The sequence below is a fragment of the Pecten maximus genome, chromosome 5, assembly GCF_902652985.1.
Source record: "Pecten maximus chromosome 5, xPecMax1.1, whole genome shotgun sequence".
NCBI lineage: Eukaryota > Metazoa > Mollusca > Bivalvia > Pectinida > Pectinidae > Pecten > Pecten maximus.
The window spans coordinates 22,321,973-22,342,785 of record NC_047019.1 but is presented as its reverse complement, the minus strand read 5'-3'; the positions used below and the strand labels follow the sequence as shown (position 1 = coordinate 22,342,785).

Here is a 20,813-nt window from a genome sequence, read left to right as displayed (position 1 = left end):
GATCATTGTACACTGTACATGTATATGCATGTTGCACTTTGTTTACAGATGACTCATTTAAAGGTAAACTTGTCGCCATGGTATTTCTGCGACAACAAAGATTATATTTCTTGACTGTTTAGTCCTCTCTATTATATTCTTCACCTTTAATTTAAGGCATGATACACACAAATGCCAACTAAAAATAATCTATCTTTTGATAGAAAAATTCTCTCTGAGAATTTAAAAATAGAGAGTAAAATCTGTTGAATTTACAGATAGATTTATTATTTGGCATTTGTATGAGCATGAAAACTTCTTGTTGTTTAGCAAATAGAGCACGTTTAGATGGTGGATTTGGGGACAATATTTCAGAAAAAACTGTCTTATTTGAACCTGTGTATAAACTGTAAAATTTAACATAATGCTGCATTCCTGTTTCTACCAATAAGATCAATGTGTTCTGGCATCCTGTCAAATACAATATGATTTTATAAAACAGTTATAAAGTATTACCTGGTTAAATAAAACCTATGGATCTCCATCTCCTGTTTAATTTTAACACTATTTTGTCTACAGTGCAGGATGTCAAATAAGACAGGTTTTGTACATATCTTGATATGTGAGTTTGAGTTCATCATTTTTGTCTTACACACTGAAATTTTTGTAAAACATTTACACAGTGTGAGTAGAATAAATGTTTTCTTACTATCAGTGAGACATAGAATGTATCTTTTGTTCTTGTCTGCAGAATTGTGTAACAGAAATCAGCAGAGAAGAAATGACTGCTACACTGTTATTTGTATGATTGTGTATACGTAGTGGTCTGAATTCCTTGGTTGATTGTTCTCTGACCTGTCTAACAATATAATAGCTGTAAGTTTACAGTCACTTTAAGATTATAAATCTTTGGGTTTTTATGAATAGAGTGATACATAGAAATGAAGTTAGTAGTTTGAGACAAAAATGATGATTGAAAAACCTGCTCCTGTGATCATGAAACAACTTAATTCTAAGCTTGGATTTAAAAAGATTTTGGTTTAAAACCACTTCATGATCCTAGCACCAGATTATTACCAGTTTTGTAATTGTTTTCAGAGTTGAGGATGCACAGTAATTTGGAAGATAGACTTTTAAGCTTTAACTACGTGTATATTGCAAGTTAGAATCTATTCATAACATGTTGCATTCTTGAATTTGAATACAGTATTATGAAACTGGAACAGTTCATACCTCACATATCAAAATATTGTAACATTCTTCCAAAATGTTTAACTGTTAAAATATTGTAACATACTGATTTTTCAGGAAGATTAGAATATTAATTTAGCTCTATGTAACATTGATTTCCCAGTTAGCTATATGTAGCATTGATTTCCCAGTTAGCTCTATGTAACATTGATTTCCCAGTTAGCTCTATGTAACATTGATTTCCCAGTTAGCTCTATGTAGCATTGATTTCCCAGTTAGCTCTATGTAGCATTGATTTCCCAGTTAGCTCTAGATCTATGTAACATTGATTTCCCAGTAAATTTGATTGTAAATTATAAAAGTTACAGTTAGCACACCTATAGATATGTCAACCCTTGTTAAATGTAGTTTTGATTGAAAATTTCTAGTTGTCTCCCCTGATATTATATCACATTACCTGGTTGGTGTGTACACAGTCAGCCTGGGTAATGAATTGTCCATAACCCCTTTAAGAAATACTGAAAATGTAGTACAAATTTAGTTAAAATCCCACTTAGATTAACATGTAGTAAAATATAATAAATATTCGGAAAAATATATAATTTACTAACAAAGTGTGCTGTCTAACATATGTAAGATTAAGAGCATGATTCATTCCACAGTGACGGCGATGTCACTGTTTCTTTCTACACAAACAATGCCTTCATTTTGTGTTCTATCAGCAACCTAAATTCTTGTTAGATGTTATCATTACCATATAAAGGAACTCTTCAGTTATGTTGAAACTTGCAAGGCATAACATTTTCTTTCCAAGTCCCTCACATGTTTGGTGCTTGCTGAATTGCATGCCTATTCAAGAAATCTGCTTCTCTGTAATTAACTGAAGATTTCTGGGTGAAAAATATCTATGTTTGAACCAAGCATCAAATTGCAATAAAACTTGCTTATCAAATATTTATGTACTAAAATCACTTTCTACCTATAATCCCTCAACAAAGTTGGATGCTTTGCAAAATTCATGAGGCTGCTGCAATGTGACCAACTGATGGCTCCTGAATTACACTTTTGGATGAATGATCTGTACTGATTTAGTTACTGACTTTCTAGGTACCAGTATCTTGCTCAAATTCATATTAAATTGGACCACTTCGATCATAGTTAATTATTATACCGACACAATGCATTTTATACAGACGCCATATCTACTTAATGATAATAAATCATCTATTTATTAAGAATTATTAGCTATCTTGGTAGTTACATTGTATGTTCCTTTGGCAAAATATTCTATAGGGAATTATCAAATAAATTTCAACAACAACAAATTTTTGGTTCACAGAAATCAAGGAATATTAGACATAAAGAATATAAAGAGTTGAAGTGTGTTGGTCTATGTATTGTAATATTATTACTCATCATCATTAAATCACAATATTGAATTGCAGTCTTGAAATGTCTTCTTAAAGGGAGTAGAAGACTTAACACTGGACAATTTCATTGGTAGCTTTATAATTATATTTGAAATGCCAAGTATTGGACTTCAGTGTTTTACTTACCAGTAATAGATAATTTTCCACTTGCATGGTTCAGAGAATTAAAGTAGGTAGTTACTATGAATTATTAATATTTGTTTTTTTTCCAATTGTAGTCAGTGTAATTCTCTTATTCTGTATTCCATTTCATGTTAAACATGTCCCTGATTTTTTCTTTTGTAGACCAAGCAGAGAGGAGGACGGGGTCGAGGAGATACAGGGACCTCAATGAGTAAGGACAGCCTGGAGGATAGTAAGTAACAGTAATTGGTAGTAAGTGGCAAGGATATTTATAGTATCAATCAGTAATCGATAGTAAGTGGCAAGGATATTTATAGTATCAATCAGTAATTGATAGTAAGTGGCAAGGATATGTATAGTATCAATCAGTAATTGATAGTAAGTGGCAAGGATATGTATAGTATCAATCAGTAATTGATAGTAAGTGGCAAGGCTATTTATAGTATCAATCAGTAATCGATAGTAAGTGGCAAGGATATGTATAGTATCAATCAGTAATTGATAGTAAGTGGCAAGGATATTTATAGTATCAATCAGTAATCGATAGTAAGTGGCAAGGATATTTATAGTATCAATCAGTAATTGATAGTAAGTACCAAGGATATTTATAGTATCAATCAGTAATCGATAGTAAGTGGCAAGGATATTTATAGTATCAATCAGTAATTGAGAGTAAGTGGCAAGGATATTTATAGTATCAATCAGTAATTGATTGAACTGGTGATGTAGTGTTACTCTGGCATTATCTTTGTATGATTGTTTATTGACACTGGCTTATTGCAGGACAAATCCAGTACTGTATGAAGTGCAGTGTGAGAAAGTCTAAGTTTCAGTAGTACATTGTATACACACATGTTCTGATAAAAGAAGATGCAAAATGTGCAAAGAAATTATAATATAAATAGCATTTGGATGCATATCAATAGCAAAAAAAAAAAAATACGAAAAATGTAAAGCATTAATAATTGCATTATACATTTTATGTATGGTATGATAGAGACAAACATAAATCATGAAGGCAGTAAAGTTAGAAATGGTGACACAGTAGAAAATGAAAGTTTAAAATAAAGTACCCAGATGTTTGTTGTGCTGTAGATCTATTTTGATCTCATCAACATAATTTATTATTAGGCAAACAACAGCAGGAACTAACTATCAGTTACAGCTTATACTTAAGTAGTGGTGTACATGTACAGCAGACTTTTTACTCTCTCTAAACCTGCATGGTAAAATTTTTAAATAAAGAATTGTTGTCTTCTGGATTTGAATACAGAGTAAATACAATGTAATATCAAAATATCTTCTTTTTTTTACAGTATCTGAGAAATCAGAAGAGGATAGCAATAAAGATAGGTAGGTCTACATGTCAATATTGTTGTGTGTTATGATCAGACAGCTAGAATTATGAATGAGATGACCCACTGCACGGATATTACAACACAGTAATCAAAGTCACAAAAATATATCAATCATGTTAGAAAACAGTTTCAGAGTGTTGAATGTGCAGTTAAGAGTACATATTTGTTACCTTCCTATTACAGCTTAGACATTATTGTAAGTTTTGTACACAATGATAGCCCTAATAACACCTGTCTATAGATTGATATACCACAATATTAATAGTCTGAAGAAAATATTAAGTGAAATGAAAAGCACTTTGGTCAAAGTAGATTATCATCACATCAAAAACTAGATATTGACACTGTTTCTGAGAGGTTGTCATCATGAAATCATGAAAAATATCACCAAGTAGTCAAACTTTGCCAGTTGATTATTTTAATTTGAGCTTTCAACTATGCTTTTATATGCATACATGCCATACCTCCCGGCGTGAGACAAAATCTCCCTTATTTTCAAGTCATTTATTTCCTCCCGGGAGGAGAGCCCAAATTCACGTATTTTGTAATTCCCTCCGGTATTTTTGCCGACGCCATATTTGTTTACAATTCAGTAGTTTTTCTCGCGAATAATATGTGTCATTTCACACATGTAATTACGTGTACCGGTATATTTCTCTGATTACATGGAGCTTGCTTTTTGATGTAGACCTGTCAACATTCATACTGATACTGTAGTATGATGATACTTTGTGAAATTTTTAGGCATGGTGCAGCAGCTGGAAAGGAGAGCAGCTTCGGGTCAGATAAAACAAGTAAATATATTTTTCTGAGTTATTATGAATGAAAAGTAATGCATTTGTATCAGTGTCTTGGTTACACACACACACACACACACTCACCCTCACACACACATATATATGTATATACAAACATACTCCCATTGTTTCTATATTCTGAAACATAATACTGTTATTTGCTTTGATGAGCTACAATGCATCTAATAGAAATTCTATAACAGTTTTGTTTCCCTCTATACCTTGTTGTAGCTGTTAAATTCTTATCATTATTATGAAAGATGTTTGTATCCTTTTTGGTATTTTCTGTTAAACCAATTTTATTTTGTTTGGATTACCAAGTTTATGATCTGTTCATGTTTATTTGTTCCCAGGTCGACCAGGGTTAGAAACACTTGATGAAATAAGGGATAAAGAAAAGTTCTTTCAGGTGAGTTAGTTGTTTTTATATTAGAGACATTATGCATTTCATTCTTTGTACCTTTGATAGTGGGTTTTTGTTAGTAATACATTGAACCTTTATATGAGAATTTCTAGAACTTTTGTTTTCCCAAGTATAATTGACCTAGACCTTGATCTTATTGAGTAACTTACCAGGAGACTATTTACTGCTCTAGGACCTCGAGAGGAATGCTGACGGAACTTTAGACTACCAACGCCTCAACCAGGATCTTAGTCAGTCAGCTACGACCATGTCTCCGGAGGGTGCTGCTAAAACAGCTGCCACGCTGGCCGCTTTGGAGGATATCGAGGAGGATAAACCACTCACCACTCGAGCACACAAACACTTTGACCCCCAGCAATCTGACGAGCAAATTACACAGGTGGGGTATTCATTAGAATAGAAATAGCTTTTAAACAGTCGATTGTCTTCCCAAGATAAGATATGACAAGAAGGTACACGGTTTTCATCACTAGCACAACATCATGTAATTTAAATTGTAAAATTCAGAATCTATATATTTATCATTGTTCATGATTTCCAGTTAACTCAATGCCATTCTTCTGTAATTCCTCTTCATTGGTTGAGTGTTGATTGCGTTTATAATATAAATTTGTGAGATTCAGATATGCTTTCCTGTTGATTTTGTAGGATCCATCTCAAAAACCAAGCATGTTGTCAAAAGGTAAGTAGAAATTAAGGTTTTGATTCATAAATAATATGGTATGAAACAGGCCTACCATATGTGAGGATATTTGTCCAACAATTCAATTATCTTGTTATCAATTCGCAATTGGGAATGTAATGATGGTCGTAATGTGGATTAAAATACTCACATAAGGATTACTCTTATCAATTCGGTTGATATCCCTCCAAACCAAATTTCTTTCCACTGCAAATGGAATAACATTTTTCACTGACCTAATTTCAGTGTCCTTGATGGATTCCTTGGAGTCTACAATGAACACCACCGGGTCACCGATGGTTGGCCGCAGTGGTATCCACGAAAAAGCACAAGGGGATCATGGTGAGCAAGGAATTCCGGACGAGGTCGATGGACCAGGGGGACGCCAATCTGGGCCTCACACAGGTAGGTACTGTCATTGGCATGTTTTAGGGTGTTTGCTAGAATATTTTCTAGAATATTTTACACTCATGTGTAGGTTGTTAGAGAACTATCTAAAAATGTAAGACACTATATTAGAGTTACCTCCCTTCCTCTTTCCTTCACTGTTAATTCAGAATGATGTATAAATTCCTGTGTATTACCATCAATGAATAAAAGTAGTAGAACTCTCTACTTATCATATATGAAATGTTATGTCAATAACTTTGTCTGAAACTTTTGAAAAAATGTATATTTCACTGTAGTGTTACATGCAGCCTCAATGAAAGTTATAGTGTACACGAGTTGTAGACTTTCTGCATATCAAAACACTTTTAAAATATGTTTAATTTAAAGATTGACTGAAAAAATAATACATGTGTAAGGAATAATGTGTAATTTTTGAATTTGATTAATAAAAGCCTTCTTTTTTTTTATTACTACACACTGTATTTTGAATTTGAAGATGTAATTTAAAATCAGTTTTGATTTCTCTGAAACTGTTTTCTAACATGATTGATATTGTGACTTTGATTACTGTGTTGTAATATTCTTGCAGTGGATCATCTCATTTATATTTCAAGCGTTTCAATCATAATGTCATTTTCATAAAAATACTTCTCATCATTTTTCGTGTACATTTCTCTGGTAGTTATTTAAATATCATATTGCTACCATGTAGATAGTTGTTGTATAGTTTTAGATTTTGATTTTTTTTTCACACTTTGTTAACAAAATAGCCTTTGTGTAAATATTTCTACTGTTACTGCCATTTTCTTCCTGTGATCAGATATGTCTCCAGAAAATACCATTGGTATATATGTTTCCTTTTTGTGTGTTGTTGGCTCTGTGTTGTTTCCCTCATTGCATCCGCGTACAAAGTCTTGCCTTTTCCTTTAAAATTTAGCACTCAATGTCTTTACACATACAAGTTCTGTATAAATAGTTGTTAAATTGTTCACAGTCTTTTTTGACAACCTCTCTTTATCAATACCATGAAAATTAGTTTGTGTTCTTAGACAACATTTCTTTTCCATCAAACAAAATGGTATTTTTAATGTCTAGACATAAAATAAACGTACAAATGAACATGTTGTTGAACAGTGTTCTACCTACTGCTTCAAAGGATAAAACACTAATCCATATCTCCTCCACATCTTAATTCTACTTAATTCTCCTGCGAGGGATTTAACAAATAAAAAAATATATATCATTGAAAAATGTGCACTTGATTTCCCAACCATTTGAACAAGTTTGTCTTCCTTTATTAATATTCTAAATCATCCACATTTTGTTCTTTAAATATCCACAGTTTTTTTTAAAACATCCACATTTTGTTTTTGTAATCATCCATACATTTCCAAATCATCCACATTTCGTTTTCTTTTTTTATCACTGTATGTTGTATTGTCATTAGCATTGTTCATCACTACTTGTACAATTACTCCTCATTACAATTACATGTACATTTTGCATTTAAAAATATTGAACAGAATCATCCTAGAATTTTTTTACAATGAATCGCATGTGAATGGAGAACCTGAATTCACTAGACTTTACCACCTTAGTACAACAAATCCTGTGTAATATGACCCCTGTCAGACCCTACATTAAATCATTATATAAATCTAATTCATTATTTTTCTAATAAAATTATTTATGAATGTTATCAGAAGACAGGTGTATTCTTGAGCAGTCATACTGTATAATCTGACAGTTGTCATTATCTGTAATAATGATGTTACCTTATCGGAATTTGTACTCATTCACAGTAATAAATTTCTGTAGCCCACAGGGTTCTGCATTACACAGGTTTTACTTTGTTGTTTGTGTAATAACAAAATTATTAATGTTGACAGGTACATATGTTCCTGATGTCATTTTGAAACAAAAAGAATGAATGTTTGATGTCACTCCTTGAGAGTGCATGCATGAATGTTGTAAAATCAAAACTTTACAGATGTTATAACTTACTGTGTGTAAATTGCATGAATGTGTCACTGAATGTTTTTCGATTACCAGTTAAATCTACAGTAAGTGTTGCTGTTAAACATCATAATGGTACTTCCATGTTAGGGGGGCCAGGTGGGGGTGTTGATTTTGTGAACAAACGGTCACTAGACAAAATTTTCATTTTCAAAAATCATGGCATATCAAATCAGTTAATTTCAACAGAGTTTGGACACAATATAAAATATACTGTTATTCTCATTTTAAACACATTTTGTGTAATGTACAATGTGATAGTCTTTTGAGAATATCAATACAATGTAACATGTCCTCTTCCTTACTCATGATACTACAAAATCAAGTTTGTTGAAACTGAAAACAATTTGAAATGTTTCATGGGATTATCTAAGTGTTATTTGCATAATACATGTACGACAATGGTAAACTGATACTGATACTAACAGTTACTGGTAATAATTCTCCAGAATAATTTTACTGTAAAATGTTTTTTTTAACAAGAATGAACTGGTGATATAAAACAGACCTGGAAGCAATGGCCATATGTAGTAAAAAGACATTCTGATGAATTTAAGATATGCCATGGTAGAATATTCTGTAAGATATTTAACTAAACCAGACCACAATTTCTCCCTTAATGTTGCCAGAATTAGGAGCCATTGTTTGACATTTAGTTGTTGTGAAGATGTAACATCCTGAAACAAAGCATGACATTTTACCTTTAGTATAGGCCTTGAAATTCAGCTTTTGTGTCAATCTAACAAATTTGCTTTCTGTGCATTAAAATGCATGCAAATTGACAAATTGGCATTAATGCATGTCTGGGTAGACTTTATAATTCATCAGTTTTATCGTGCATTTCTCATTTCATCTTCACATGTTAAGAGATTTTTAAAAATGTATTTTAAATGGCAATGTTATGAATCTATTTCTGAATGAATAAAGAAAAATTCAGTCCATCTCCTTGGGATCTACATGTAATACTGTACCCTTTGGTTGTAAGCTGATGACAGTAGACAACCATTATTTATTGGGAAAGGGAGCATCATGATTTCATTTCATAAAATCATTTTGAAACATTGTGAATTTCTTTGAAAAAAAATTCATTGAGATTAGAAGTTAAAAGGTTTGTGATGTCTTTGTTTAGGGTTTCTGGGTACAACCACCAGTCACGAGATAGAGGCTCTTCACAAAGCCCTTAGGGAGGTAGGCCTGTCCCCTACCATACACAACGACTCCCAGCCTTTTGACCTTTCATCGCAGGGCAATCGCTCCACCACCGAGATGGTACAAAAGATACTTAGTGGGGAACCAGGTATGAAAACACAGCCATCCTTTTTGTAGAGCATGTAGGTCATGAAAGTCGTACCGAAAGACAGCAAGACCCTCTTTAATGAATTTTACAACTTTCATGCTCTTGCAAATGTTTCATAACATGTGTTTTAATGAAAAAATCAATGGGAAAGTTTTTTTTTTTTTCTTTTTTTAAAGGCAAGCAGAGAAATGTAGAGGAAATACTGAAGGAAATGGAACAGTTAGAGAAAAAGTCCAAGGAAAACCAGTTAGAGGATTTGGACGTAGAGCTTCTATCAGAAAGACGAAGGAGTCCATACAGCCCAAAGAGTCCAAGAAGTAAGAGGCAGTTGTCTGTTAGATAATAATTTGTAGTTCTTGTATACCACTATATCACACCTATAAAGCCATCTCAAAAGAGGTTCACAATTTTTTTTAGTTGACCTTTAGCTACCATACACACTTTTTCATCTTTCTCAGCTTCCTGGAAGGAGTTGGGTTACAGTAAAACCTTCTATTGAGCATTTAATGCTTTCCAGCACTGCAATATCATGTACTTATTTACAGCTGAGTTGGATGGAACACAACAGACCGAGAGTTTAATATCAATAATACAACACACTGTCTGTTCCAGAACTCGAACTAGTGATCATTTGATCACTAGCCCAGTGTTCTACCAATAGACTAGCAAATATGATAAAATGGTGTAGCGATATGTCCTTTGTTATGTGCCAGGTTTAGAGAGACAGCGCCGGGTGGACCAGGAGGAAGGGACTGGCACCAAGGGCCAGGAATACTCCCCAGTCCCTGACTCGGCACGTGGGTTTGACCAGTCTCACACAGAGGACACTGAGAGATACAATCCTGTCACACAAGTGGTAGGTACCAATAACAGGATTGGACTGTAAAATAAGTTTAATCTTACTATCAAACAGCTGCTTCACAGATAAAAATCAGATGGTTTTTGCTGCAGTTTTCTACTTTTTCAACTTTTGGAATCTGAAACACTGGCTGATTTTGTTTATAAAAAAAGTGTTGGTGACAAAAAAGTAGTTTTCCTGTAAAATTTTGTTTGATTTGATTTTGTTGAAATAAAAAAAAATCTTACAGCTATGAAAGTAGTAAATACCATTTCTTTTACAAGTATGGTTCTATAATTACTTTCAGCTTTAGTTTCATACTGTGGAGTTAAAAAGAATAAAAACACATTCCATTTGGAACATGATTTAATAAAACTGTTTGGTTGTCATTTTATGAAATTTAACCATCTCTTGGTGGTATTTGATGGTAGGGTTTGGTAGTTTATATACTGTACAAGATATTTTGTTGTTGTGACCTGAAGCCTGAGACAAAGAGTACATCTGATGTAAGTACAGAGCTAGATATGCTTGCCTTGTGTGGGAGAGTGCACTTCAGAACCACATTGATGTTAAAATGGAAAGCCGACCCAGTGTTAAAATCCTCGCTACAGACACAGTTATCTGTCCTTGTTGACTGTCACATTTATCCCCCCCCCCCCCCTTTTCTATCATGTGTGTTACCCTATAAATCAGCCATGCTTTATATAATTCAAATGAGTGAAAAATGTATTAAATGTAAGAAAATCCTTGACAACTCTCCCGCTGTGTCCCAGGTGTGGTTTTCCCTATTTTGTCCCTCCCTTTGGCAATCTGCATGACGCTTGCTCCAAACGATGATGCCAGCTGACATCTGCATAGCACTCTAACCATTAGAATGTTGTTGATTTGTTTAAAAAGATAAATATACTGTTACGTAGATATATTAGGAAAATAACATATTTAGTTCATTCACATCATTACACTTCATAAAAAACAAAGTGAATTTTGTGTTGTTGTCTTTTTTAATCACTCAATTCACTGCAATCACAGAAGAAAATAAAAAGGTTCACAGATCAATGAGATTGAGATGTGCTGTTCTCAGTTATTGATTTAAGCATGCTGAAGGAATGACTTATGCATTCAAAAAGTAATTTCTGTGCATGACAATGCATAATTTCAAAAAAAAAATCAAAACTGAGAGCATGTTTAAAAGCTTTAGTTGTATATTAGTTGATATAGATTTGCTTGGAGAATGGAAACAAATGTGACTAAACTCTAATAAAACATTTTCTATCTAGGATATAAAATTGTCCCAGAGATGTTTGACTAGTAGAAGTACAGGATTTAATACAGTCAGTGTGTAGATGACCGATAAAATAGATGACTTTATGATTGGTTGATTTCAACTGGAGATAGCCAATATGTAAAAGTAAAAATCAGATTTATGAATTCAAATATAAGTGCTAATCTTTCATTATAGTATAATTGCATTATATACAGGTATTAAAAGAATTTAAAAGATTAAATTATTTGAGAACACAGTTAATTCCTGCTGATCCCTAATAACTCTAATTAGATTAGGCTGCCAGTCAATGAAAAGTTTCATTTATAATGTCTGACAGTGTGTGAGGAATATTCATGTTACTTGAAACAATTTTATAATTGATCTTCACTTTCTTCCTCTGTATAGTCTATTATGGAAAGAGGACGTCAAAAGAAAAAGAAGACAAAACCAGAAAAAACAGAAAAGGTAAAAGATAAAACTTCAAAACAAGTTTCACCAAGACGTCGACCTTCACCTAGGTCATCACTCCGGGGAAGTCAATCAAGGTCACCATCAGCATCACCAAGGCGATGGATGTCACCAAGGTCACTTAGTAAGGATGATCCAAGGTCAAGATCACTATCACCATCTAAGATAGGTTAGTGTAAATATGAATATATTTGTGTATATACACACAACAATCTTACCTGTACTTCTATAATATGAATTAAGTTATAATCATACCATTCAAAAATAGATGACCTTATTTTTTCATTAACTCTTTATAAAACATGTATTGGATTGCATAATGTCGTAATACATCTATAGACATTTATTTTAAGATCATAATTTCCTTTGTGTTTCAAAGACTAATTCTATTAGACATATTTAAATTTAAACCAATGGGACAAGAAATGAGTTCTCTGTTGAATAGCATTACAGTGTAGATGTGCTCCACCAGAATTATGATTATAATGTAAAATGTACTGAGAATAAACTTGTCTTCAGGTTTAAATTCCACTAAGAAGTTCTCCCATGTAAAGAGTTCTGGATATGGCCAGAAATCTCCTCCAAAAGGTAATGGTAGTCGTCCCCACAGTGCCCGCGACCCCTACTCCAGGGAGGAGGATGGACAGAGCCCTGCCCCAGGGGAGGAAGGCGATTCAGGCAATACAAATCAGAATGCTCCGGTGAAGACCAAGAAAAAAAAGGACAAAAGTAGATCCAGCAAGTTTAAGCACCAGTCATCTCGGAAACAGCAAGCTCATACCTGGTCCCCAGCAGAGGTTACCAAGCAAAAGATCAAAGGTAGATGGATAAGTCAATAATTTCATATCTTCATTTAGGAATCTAATGGTTTCATCAAGTTATTTGGAAAATTTCCTGTTACAAAAGCTGTTATAAATGGTGACAGCTTTTAGAAACTCTGCCATCTTTGGGAGTAAGAATAAATTTTCGTAGTCTGTTCATTCAAATTTTATTTGCTTTGCTGCCCTCTGGTGCATCATGATATACATGTTTTATGAATTATCCAAGGTCATGTCTTACCTCTTCCCACCAATCTTACTTCATACAATCCAGCTACCTCTTCCCGCCAATTTCTCTTTATACAATCCAGCTTTGTAGAGGTAGACTGTGAGGAACTAATTGAGGTCAGATGAACTTGACTCAAAATAATTTGCTTTATTCTTTAAAGTATCAAATTAAATCAAATTTTATGATATTAAATGTAATGTTTGTACCTAGGGAGTGATTCACCTGTGTTCAGTAAAGAAAGGAAGGGCCACAATGTGATGGAGACACAACTTAAGGCATCAGTTGACTCCTTTGCTCAGTACATCAAGGACCACTTCGCAGAATCAGACATGCCTCAGGTACGGTAATCCTCTTCCTTATCCCTCTATGTTATCATTCTCTTCCTCTATATAATACAGTCTTTAACAGTACATCAAGGACCACTTCGCAGAATCAGACATGCCTCAGGTACGGTAATCCTCTTCCTAACCCCTCTCTGTTATCATTCTCTTCCTCTATATAATGCAGTCTTTTTGCAAAGTGTGTTTTTAAAAGTACATCAAAATGAAAGGTAGATCACTTTGACCCAGAGTTTCACTCAATATTGATTTGAGTTCTAAGTTACCATACTAGACTATACATATGTAATTACCCACCAAGATAATTTCTACTATAATTATGGACTGTATAATCCAGGCTAAGTACTCAGAAGATGAACCTTCCCTGGCAGCCAGTTGGCGTGGAGACAAGACCACTGACCAGATGTCTGTCCAACCAGACAGGACTGACCAGGACTGGAAGGTGTTATATGAGGAGGAGAAAGCAGGCAATACCAAGCTTAAAGGTTTGATCCATTGAAAATTTAAGGTTACTCGATGAAGAATCAGACAGATTAGATCATGTGATGTACAGAACCTGGCAGATTTTATCATGTGACATACAGATTCTGACATATTAGATCATGTCATGTACAGAACCTGGTAGATTACATCATGTCATGTACAGAACCTGGCAGATTTTATCATGTGACATACAGATCCTGACAGATTACATCATGTCATGTACAGAACCTGGTAGATTACATCATGTGACATACAGATCCTGACATTTGATCATGTGATGTACAGAACCATGCAGACTGGATCATGTGACATACAGATTCTGACATATTTGATCATGTGACATACAGAAACTGACAGATTAGATCATGTGACATACAGATTCTGACATATTTGATCATGTGATGTACAGATTCTGACATATTAGATCAGGTGACTTACAGATTCTGACATATTTGATCATGTGATGTACAGATTCTGACATATTAGATCATGTGACATACAGATTCTGACATATTTGATCATGTGATGTACAGATTCTGACATATTAGATCATGTGACATACAGATTCTGACATATTTGATCATGTGATGTACAGATTCTGACATATTAGATCATGTGACATACAGATTCTGACATATTTTATCATGTGATGTACAGATTCTGACATATTAGATCAGGTGACTTACACATTCTGACATATTTGATCATGTGATTACTGTTTATTGTTACCAGCTGACATGTTATCAATGGAGAAGGAGTATGACCGGATGCTGGAGAGCCAGAAACTCGAATTTGAAGATCAGATTTTCAAACTCAAGCAAGAAGTCTATGTACTCTCTGCCAAGGTAATTATCTAACATATATGTTATAGAGATTTACAATTGTATGTTAAAGTTGAATTAGTTAAAATCTTATTGATATCTGTTTCTAAATAGTTATCCGTCATATGTGTGAACAAACATGTTTGTTAAATGCGTGATGGAAAATTTCACAATTTTAGGAAATATCAAAAGTCAAACATAATTTTCAAAAACCACAAATCTGCTTGTTTTCCATCATGATAATCCATGATAAGATGGTTCTGAAAAATTTCATATGGTTTATAAATCAATATGTTGTAATTTATCATATCTTATGAGTATTTAAACAGTTCTTCACCTGTGTGATAAGCATAACACTAATGATGAAAGGTATACTTTGTGATAAACAACAGGTACCTGACTCACAGTCAGAGATACAGAAACGGCTGACTGATAGGAAAGGAGAGGTTAGTCCGGACCAGATGGAGAAACTGGACCGTGAAATCCAGGAGCAGGAGAAGCTGATTGCAGGATACCAACAGGAAAACAAACGATTGTACGAGCAGCTCAAGGATCAAAAGAAACAGGTCAAGGTCACTGAGGACAGGATGTTCACAGAAAACCAGAAAATGGCCACAGAAATTACTAATCTTAGGTTTGTTTATAGATTGTTTCTTATAAATTAATAATGTTAAGTTGGAAAATTATTATTTTGTTAAAATAACTGTTTCTGCATTTGAAAATATATAGCTGTTAGCCATAATATGCCCACAGATTAAAACATAAAATAAAAAAATAAAACAAAAATAGATCATATTTAGTTCTTACTAAATAAAATTGATCTCTGATTTGTTCTATACCTAAATTTTCTCTGCACTTAATTCATGACAACCTGACCTAAAATGATGCTAATGTAATGTCCAATCATGAAGAATGAAAAGAAATTACATATGGATTACATAGCTTTGTATAATTATTAGATATTTCATGTAGATTTTTCAGTTGAAAATTGATTCTGATTTTCTTTAGAACGAAGCTAGAGAGAAAGGAAGATGAAGTGAGAAGTAAGGGTATTATAACCAGTTTACCTGCCCAGCAGAACATAGCCAAAGGTGATACAGCGTCAGCTCTGGGGGCCGGCAGGATAGCCCAGCTTACAGCAGAACTCAGGGAGGCAAAGGTAGGGGGAATCTGGGTCACAGGCTTTTATTTAGAATTATATTTGTATGAAAGGAGTAAGGAACATTTTCATAACTATAAGGCTGATTGAGTGATACAGTAATGTAGCACAAAAGATACAATTATTAATATGTGACATCTCTGTATGATTAGTTTTTAACAATATTTTAAAACAAATTCTATTTTTGAACAATATTTTAAAACAAATTTCTATTTTTGAACAATGTTTAAAAACAAATTCTAGGAAGACTCTAGATAATATAGACAATTTATTTTACAAGAATTTTCAAAATAATAACCATTAAGTTGCATAATGTCTTAAGTTCTTTTAAGTACAGGAATTACCACCTGTAAATTTTAGTTTAATAATGCATCTAAGATAACAATAGTAATGCTGATCTTATTACGACAGCGTCTGCAAGACAACTCCAGTCGAGAACTGGAAGTTCTACAGAGGTCTAAGATTGAGCTGGAGCAACATATTGACCAGCTAATCAAGGAACGGGAGTCTTTGAGGCAGAAAGTTGCCGAGGCCAAGTCACTCAAGTCAGAGGAAGCAAGGGTGAGTGAAAGTTACACTGTCTAGTCAAAAAGGAATCAAAATGAGTCGATTACACTAAACTGAGTTATAGAGTCAAGATGAGTCAATATCACTAGACTGAGTTATAGAGTCGAGATTAGTCAATATCACTGGATTGAGTTATAGAGTCAAGATGAGCCAATATCACTGGACTGAGTTATAGAGTCAAGATTAGTCAATATCACTGGACTGAGTTATAGAGTCAAGATGAGCTAATATCACTGGACTGAGTTATAGAGTCAACATGAGTCGATATCACTAAACTAAGTTATAGAGTCAAGATTAGTCAATATCACTGGATTGAGTTATAGAGTCAAGATAAGTCAATATCACTGGACTGTGTTATAGAGTCGAGATGAGCCAATAACACTAGACTGAATTATAGAGTCAAGATTAGTCAATATCACTGGACTGAGTTATAGAGTCAAGATTAGTCAATATCACTGAACTGAGCTATAGAGCCAAGATTAGTCAATATCACTGGACTGAGCTATAGAGCCAAGATTAGTCAATATCACTGGACTGAGTTATAGAGTCAAGATGAGTCAATATCACTAGACTGAGTTATAGAGTCGAGATGAGCCAATATCACTGGACTGAGTTAGAGAGTCAAGATGAGTCAATATCACTGGACTGAGTTAGAGATTCAAGATGAGTCGATATCACTAGACTGAGTTATAGAGTCGAGTTTAGTCAATATCACTGGATTGAGTTATAGAGTCAAGATTAGTCAATATCACTGGACTGAGTTATAGAGTCAAGATGAGTCCAAATCACTGGACTGAGTTATAGAGTCAAGATGAGTCCAAATCACTGGACTGAGTTATAGAGTCAAGATGAGTCAATACCACTGTTAAAGATTAGTTGTAGTTTCAAGATGAATCAAAGTCATTCAGTTAAGTGAAGAGTGAAGGTAGATCAAAAGTAAAAAAAGATCAAAGGAAATATAGATGAGTAAATCAAACATTTTAGCTGTAGAGAGTGAAGATGAGATATCAAAAGCATCCGATTTAGGCAGAGGGAAAAGTCAGTGCCACATAATTTTGAGGTAGTCCTGATTCTGTCATTGTTTAGTCGGAACAGTTTTAATTATAAAGTCAAAAAGGATCATGCTGTATGTATGTTACTACTATTCAGTTTGTCTTCAAACTGTTCAGATGGAATTCTTGTTGCATGAGTTAAATTCACATATTTGTGTTATCTGCAGTTACATAAACTTCAGTTGGTTGTATATTTTTGTAGGTCATTGAAGACAAATTTAAATCAGAGAATGACCGACTCACCAGGAAGCTTAAATGGTATGCAGAAAACCAAAAGCTGTTGGACTCTGATGCAAAACGTTTAAAACAACAGGAAGAGGAAATTGCCAAGCACAAACTACGAATTGAACATTTGACATCAGAGGTAATAAAAACAAAATTTCTATTGAGAAATTGTTAAAATATTTATTGATACAAGTGGTCTTCTTAAGCATCAATTTCTGGCTTAGAAATACTTTGTGTTAATACTTGAATCAACATTCAGATGCTTTTAATGCTCATGTCAAATTTGAATTTTTATGCTGTATTTTAGATTAGACATGATATTATATACCTATAATTTCTCAAAATGACTTCTACTTCTGTCGATGTGCAAAAAAAAAAGATGTTGATGATATTATTTCACTAGAATTGATTGTAATATATATTTCCTGTATGTAAATATCTACAGACTGGGCGTCGACTAGAGGATAACAAAGTGAGAGCTAAGGAGCGAGCCAATGACGCTAAGAGGATCCAAGATCTACAAAGACAGGTGAGAAATGTGTTTCCTTTCAAAAGTGTTCCGTACCTATAGAGATCTACAATTGTTAATTAGGGCTTAATTGAAAGATACAAATAAATTAATTTATAATTGAAAGTGCCCTATATGACATGTAACTTTGAATTATCAGATAAAGCTTGCTTAAAGAGGTCACAGATACTTATTTGATTTATAATGGGTAAGGCAGAAAATATCCTAAACTTTTGTTGGAAACAGTGATTCAATAAAATATGTACATGTAATTATACAAAATCAGTAAACTGTTGTCAATTTTGTTTGAATTACAAACTTGTTTTGAATGTTAGGTAAAAGAGATGGAAGGTATAATTCGACGGCGCCATCCAAACTCCCTGCCAGCTTTAATCATGACTGCTGCTGTAGCTCCTGATGACCAGCCGGTGTCCAAGACTCCAACAATGAGTGTCTTAGAAAATCGTGTCAAGAAACTTGAGCTGGAACTGGAGGGCAAAGACATTGAGTCTGAAAAGATGTTACGTAGTGTAGAGCAGAAATACCTGAACATCAAGGTAAGATGTATGGCATAAACTATATAAAGATTTTATTATATATAATAAGTGATTTTCTATATGGAAAAAATAAGACAATTTAGAAAGTTAAGAAATTTACTAATACATTCTGAATATTTTAGGTAAGATTTTACATTATGTGGTTTAGTTATTTGATATATTTCGTGTAATTGAGAAATTATCTACTGTCAGGTTCAGTATGAAGAGCGTATACGTGATTTGGAGGCACAATTAGCTATATATGTACGTCCTGAGGACAATGCCCTGAAGGAATATGAGCACCCGCACACACATGCAGTTGCCCTACAGAAGGAGCTGGATAGTGTCCGGGACCGGTACAAAGCCAGAGTCGCAGAACTCACCGAGGAGGTCAGCCGACTAAACGGGGAGATAGCCAAAATCTCGAAGGGACAGGAAGGTAGACATGATTCTATTTACAAAATATTGAACACATTTAATTGCTGTTAGATAGTAAATAAAACCAATTAAAACTGGATATACCGAAACCAACTAAAACTGGATATACCACATTCTTTATCATATGACATTGTTGGGTGAATATTTAATACTGAAAATAATTAATTACTTAAAATTTGAATGTAGATTTTTTGTATGCTTCACAAATCAAACTTTATTACATAATCTTCCTTCCTATTAAAATTACTACTTAGCTTTTTGATTTTTAAATCTTCAATACTGCAGTATGTCTGCTTCATATGTCTTCTTTTTGTGTTGTCAAATATCTTTTAAAAGTAAATGTTTAATTGATCTTAAATTGCAGTATCCTTAAAAAATGAGCAAAGCTTCTCTAAAAACAAAGAGACAGAATACAAAGCCCAGATCCAAAAATTACAGCAGGATCTCGATATAAAGTCACATGATCTCGCTGTAGCAGTTAAGTCAGTGGAGAGGCTACGTAAGGAGAAAAATCTGCCTGTAAGCGCTTCCTCTGGATCTAAAGGTAGGTCTCTAGTACATGTATTGTTATTCTGAGAAAAAAAAATTTGCTGATGCTTTTGAATATCTGTATAGATCAAGATGAATATTTATCAACAACTTTTCCAGAACCTCTATCATGTATACGAAGAATGTTAACTCTTTATGAAGATTGGTCCTGTTAGTGTCACTTTTGTACAGATTTAAATGTTTTGTAGACAGATCATACAGTGAACTAGGACCTATCTTGATGAGTATTATATTTGTATATTAGTAGACAGCACTGTAACTCTATTTTATACTTGGTGTATTACTATAGGAGACAAGAATAGAAAAGGTAAACAGGCGTGGGAGGAAGAGGAGGCATTGTCCCTCACCGACCGTGTCAACAGGGACAAACAGTATCAACCTAACAGCTTCGCTGACAGCCAGATCACTGAAACGCTACAGGAAAATGAATACCTCCGCTCAAAAGTGAGTATAAAATGTTACACGCTACTGTAACAGGAGAATGAATACCGCCGGTCTAAGGTGAACATAAAATGAAAAATCCTAGGAGAATGAATACCTCCGGTCGAGGGTGAGTATACCATGGCAACCTACAGGAAGATGCATACAAAATGTACCTCCTGTTTGAGGGGAGTACAAGGTAACACAATACAGGAGAATGCAAGGACATCTCTATTCTATGACAAGTACATTGTCACAGACACACTAATATAGGATCAGTCCCTCAATTATAACAAAAATCTGAATTCACAGTAAACAAGATCTCTCATCATATGCTATACATTGTGTGACCTGAATTGTGTTTTGATTACTGAACTATACCATATGTAGATAACTATTTAGTAATTGATGAT

General features: G+C 33.8%; 1 protein-coding gene across 4 annotated transcripts in view; it reads left to right on the top strand.

Annotated features, from left to right (window-relative positions):
* The window catches only part of LOC117327524 (centrosomal protein of 162 kDa-like), a 28,035-nt gene that overhangs the window by 3,041 nt on the left and 4,181 nt on the right, over positions 1 to 20,813 (top strand). Inside the window, exons 5-31 of one of the 4 annotated variants that reach the window (XM_033884561.1) lie at positions 49 to 63; positions 2,886 to 2,955; positions 4,040 to 4,076; positions 4,826 to 4,875; positions 5,232 to 5,287; positions 5,475 to 5,681; positions 5,951 to 5,984; positions 6,231 to 6,389; positions 7,195 to 7,218; positions 9,520 to 9,687; positions 9,864 to 10,004; positions 10,401 to 10,543; positions 11,008 to 11,031; positions 12,195 to 12,426; positions 12,777 to 13,076; positions 13,515 to 13,642; positions 13,980 to 14,127; positions 14,858 to 14,970; positions 15,339 to 15,580; positions 15,955 to 16,105; positions 16,517 to 16,666; positions 17,927 to 18,088; positions 18,395 to 18,478; positions 18,793 to 19,014; positions 19,207 to 19,432; positions 19,796 to 19,975; positions 20,270 to 20,424. In XM_033884561.1, the coding sequence (XP_033740452.1) occupies positions 49 to 63; positions 2,886 to 2,955; positions 4,040 to 4,076; positions 4,826 to 4,875; positions 5,232 to 5,287; positions 5,475 to 5,681; positions 5,951 to 5,984; positions 6,231 to 6,389; positions 7,195 to 7,218; positions 9,520 to 9,687; positions 9,864 to 10,004; positions 10,401 to 10,543; positions 11,008 to 11,031; positions 12,195 to 12,426; positions 12,777 to 13,076; positions 13,515 to 13,642; positions 13,980 to 14,127; positions 14,858 to 14,970; positions 15,339 to 15,580; positions 15,955 to 16,105; positions 16,517 to 16,666; positions 17,927 to 18,088; positions 18,395 to 18,478; positions 18,793 to 19,014; positions 19,207 to 19,432; positions 19,796 to 19,975; positions 20,270 to 20,424 (3,621 nt within the window). The remainder of the gene's footprint in view (positions 1 to 48; positions 64 to 2,885; positions 2,956 to 4,039; positions 4,077 to 4,825; positions 4,876 to 5,231; positions 5,288 to 5,474; positions 5,682 to 5,950; positions 5,985 to 6,230; positions 6,390 to 7,194; positions 7,219 to 9,519; positions 9,688 to 9,863; positions 10,005 to 10,400; positions 10,544 to 11,007; positions 11,032 to 12,194; positions 12,427 to 12,776; positions 13,077 to 13,514; positions 13,643 to 13,979; positions 14,128 to 14,857; positions 14,971 to 15,338; positions 15,581 to 15,954; positions 16,106 to 16,516; positions 16,667 to 17,926; positions 18,089 to 18,394; positions 18,479 to 18,792; positions 19,015 to 19,206; positions 19,433 to 19,795; positions 19,976 to 20,269; positions 20,425 to 20,813) is intronic. The other 3 variants (XM_033884562.1, XM_033884563.1, XM_033884564.1) reach the window with 3 other exon arrangements.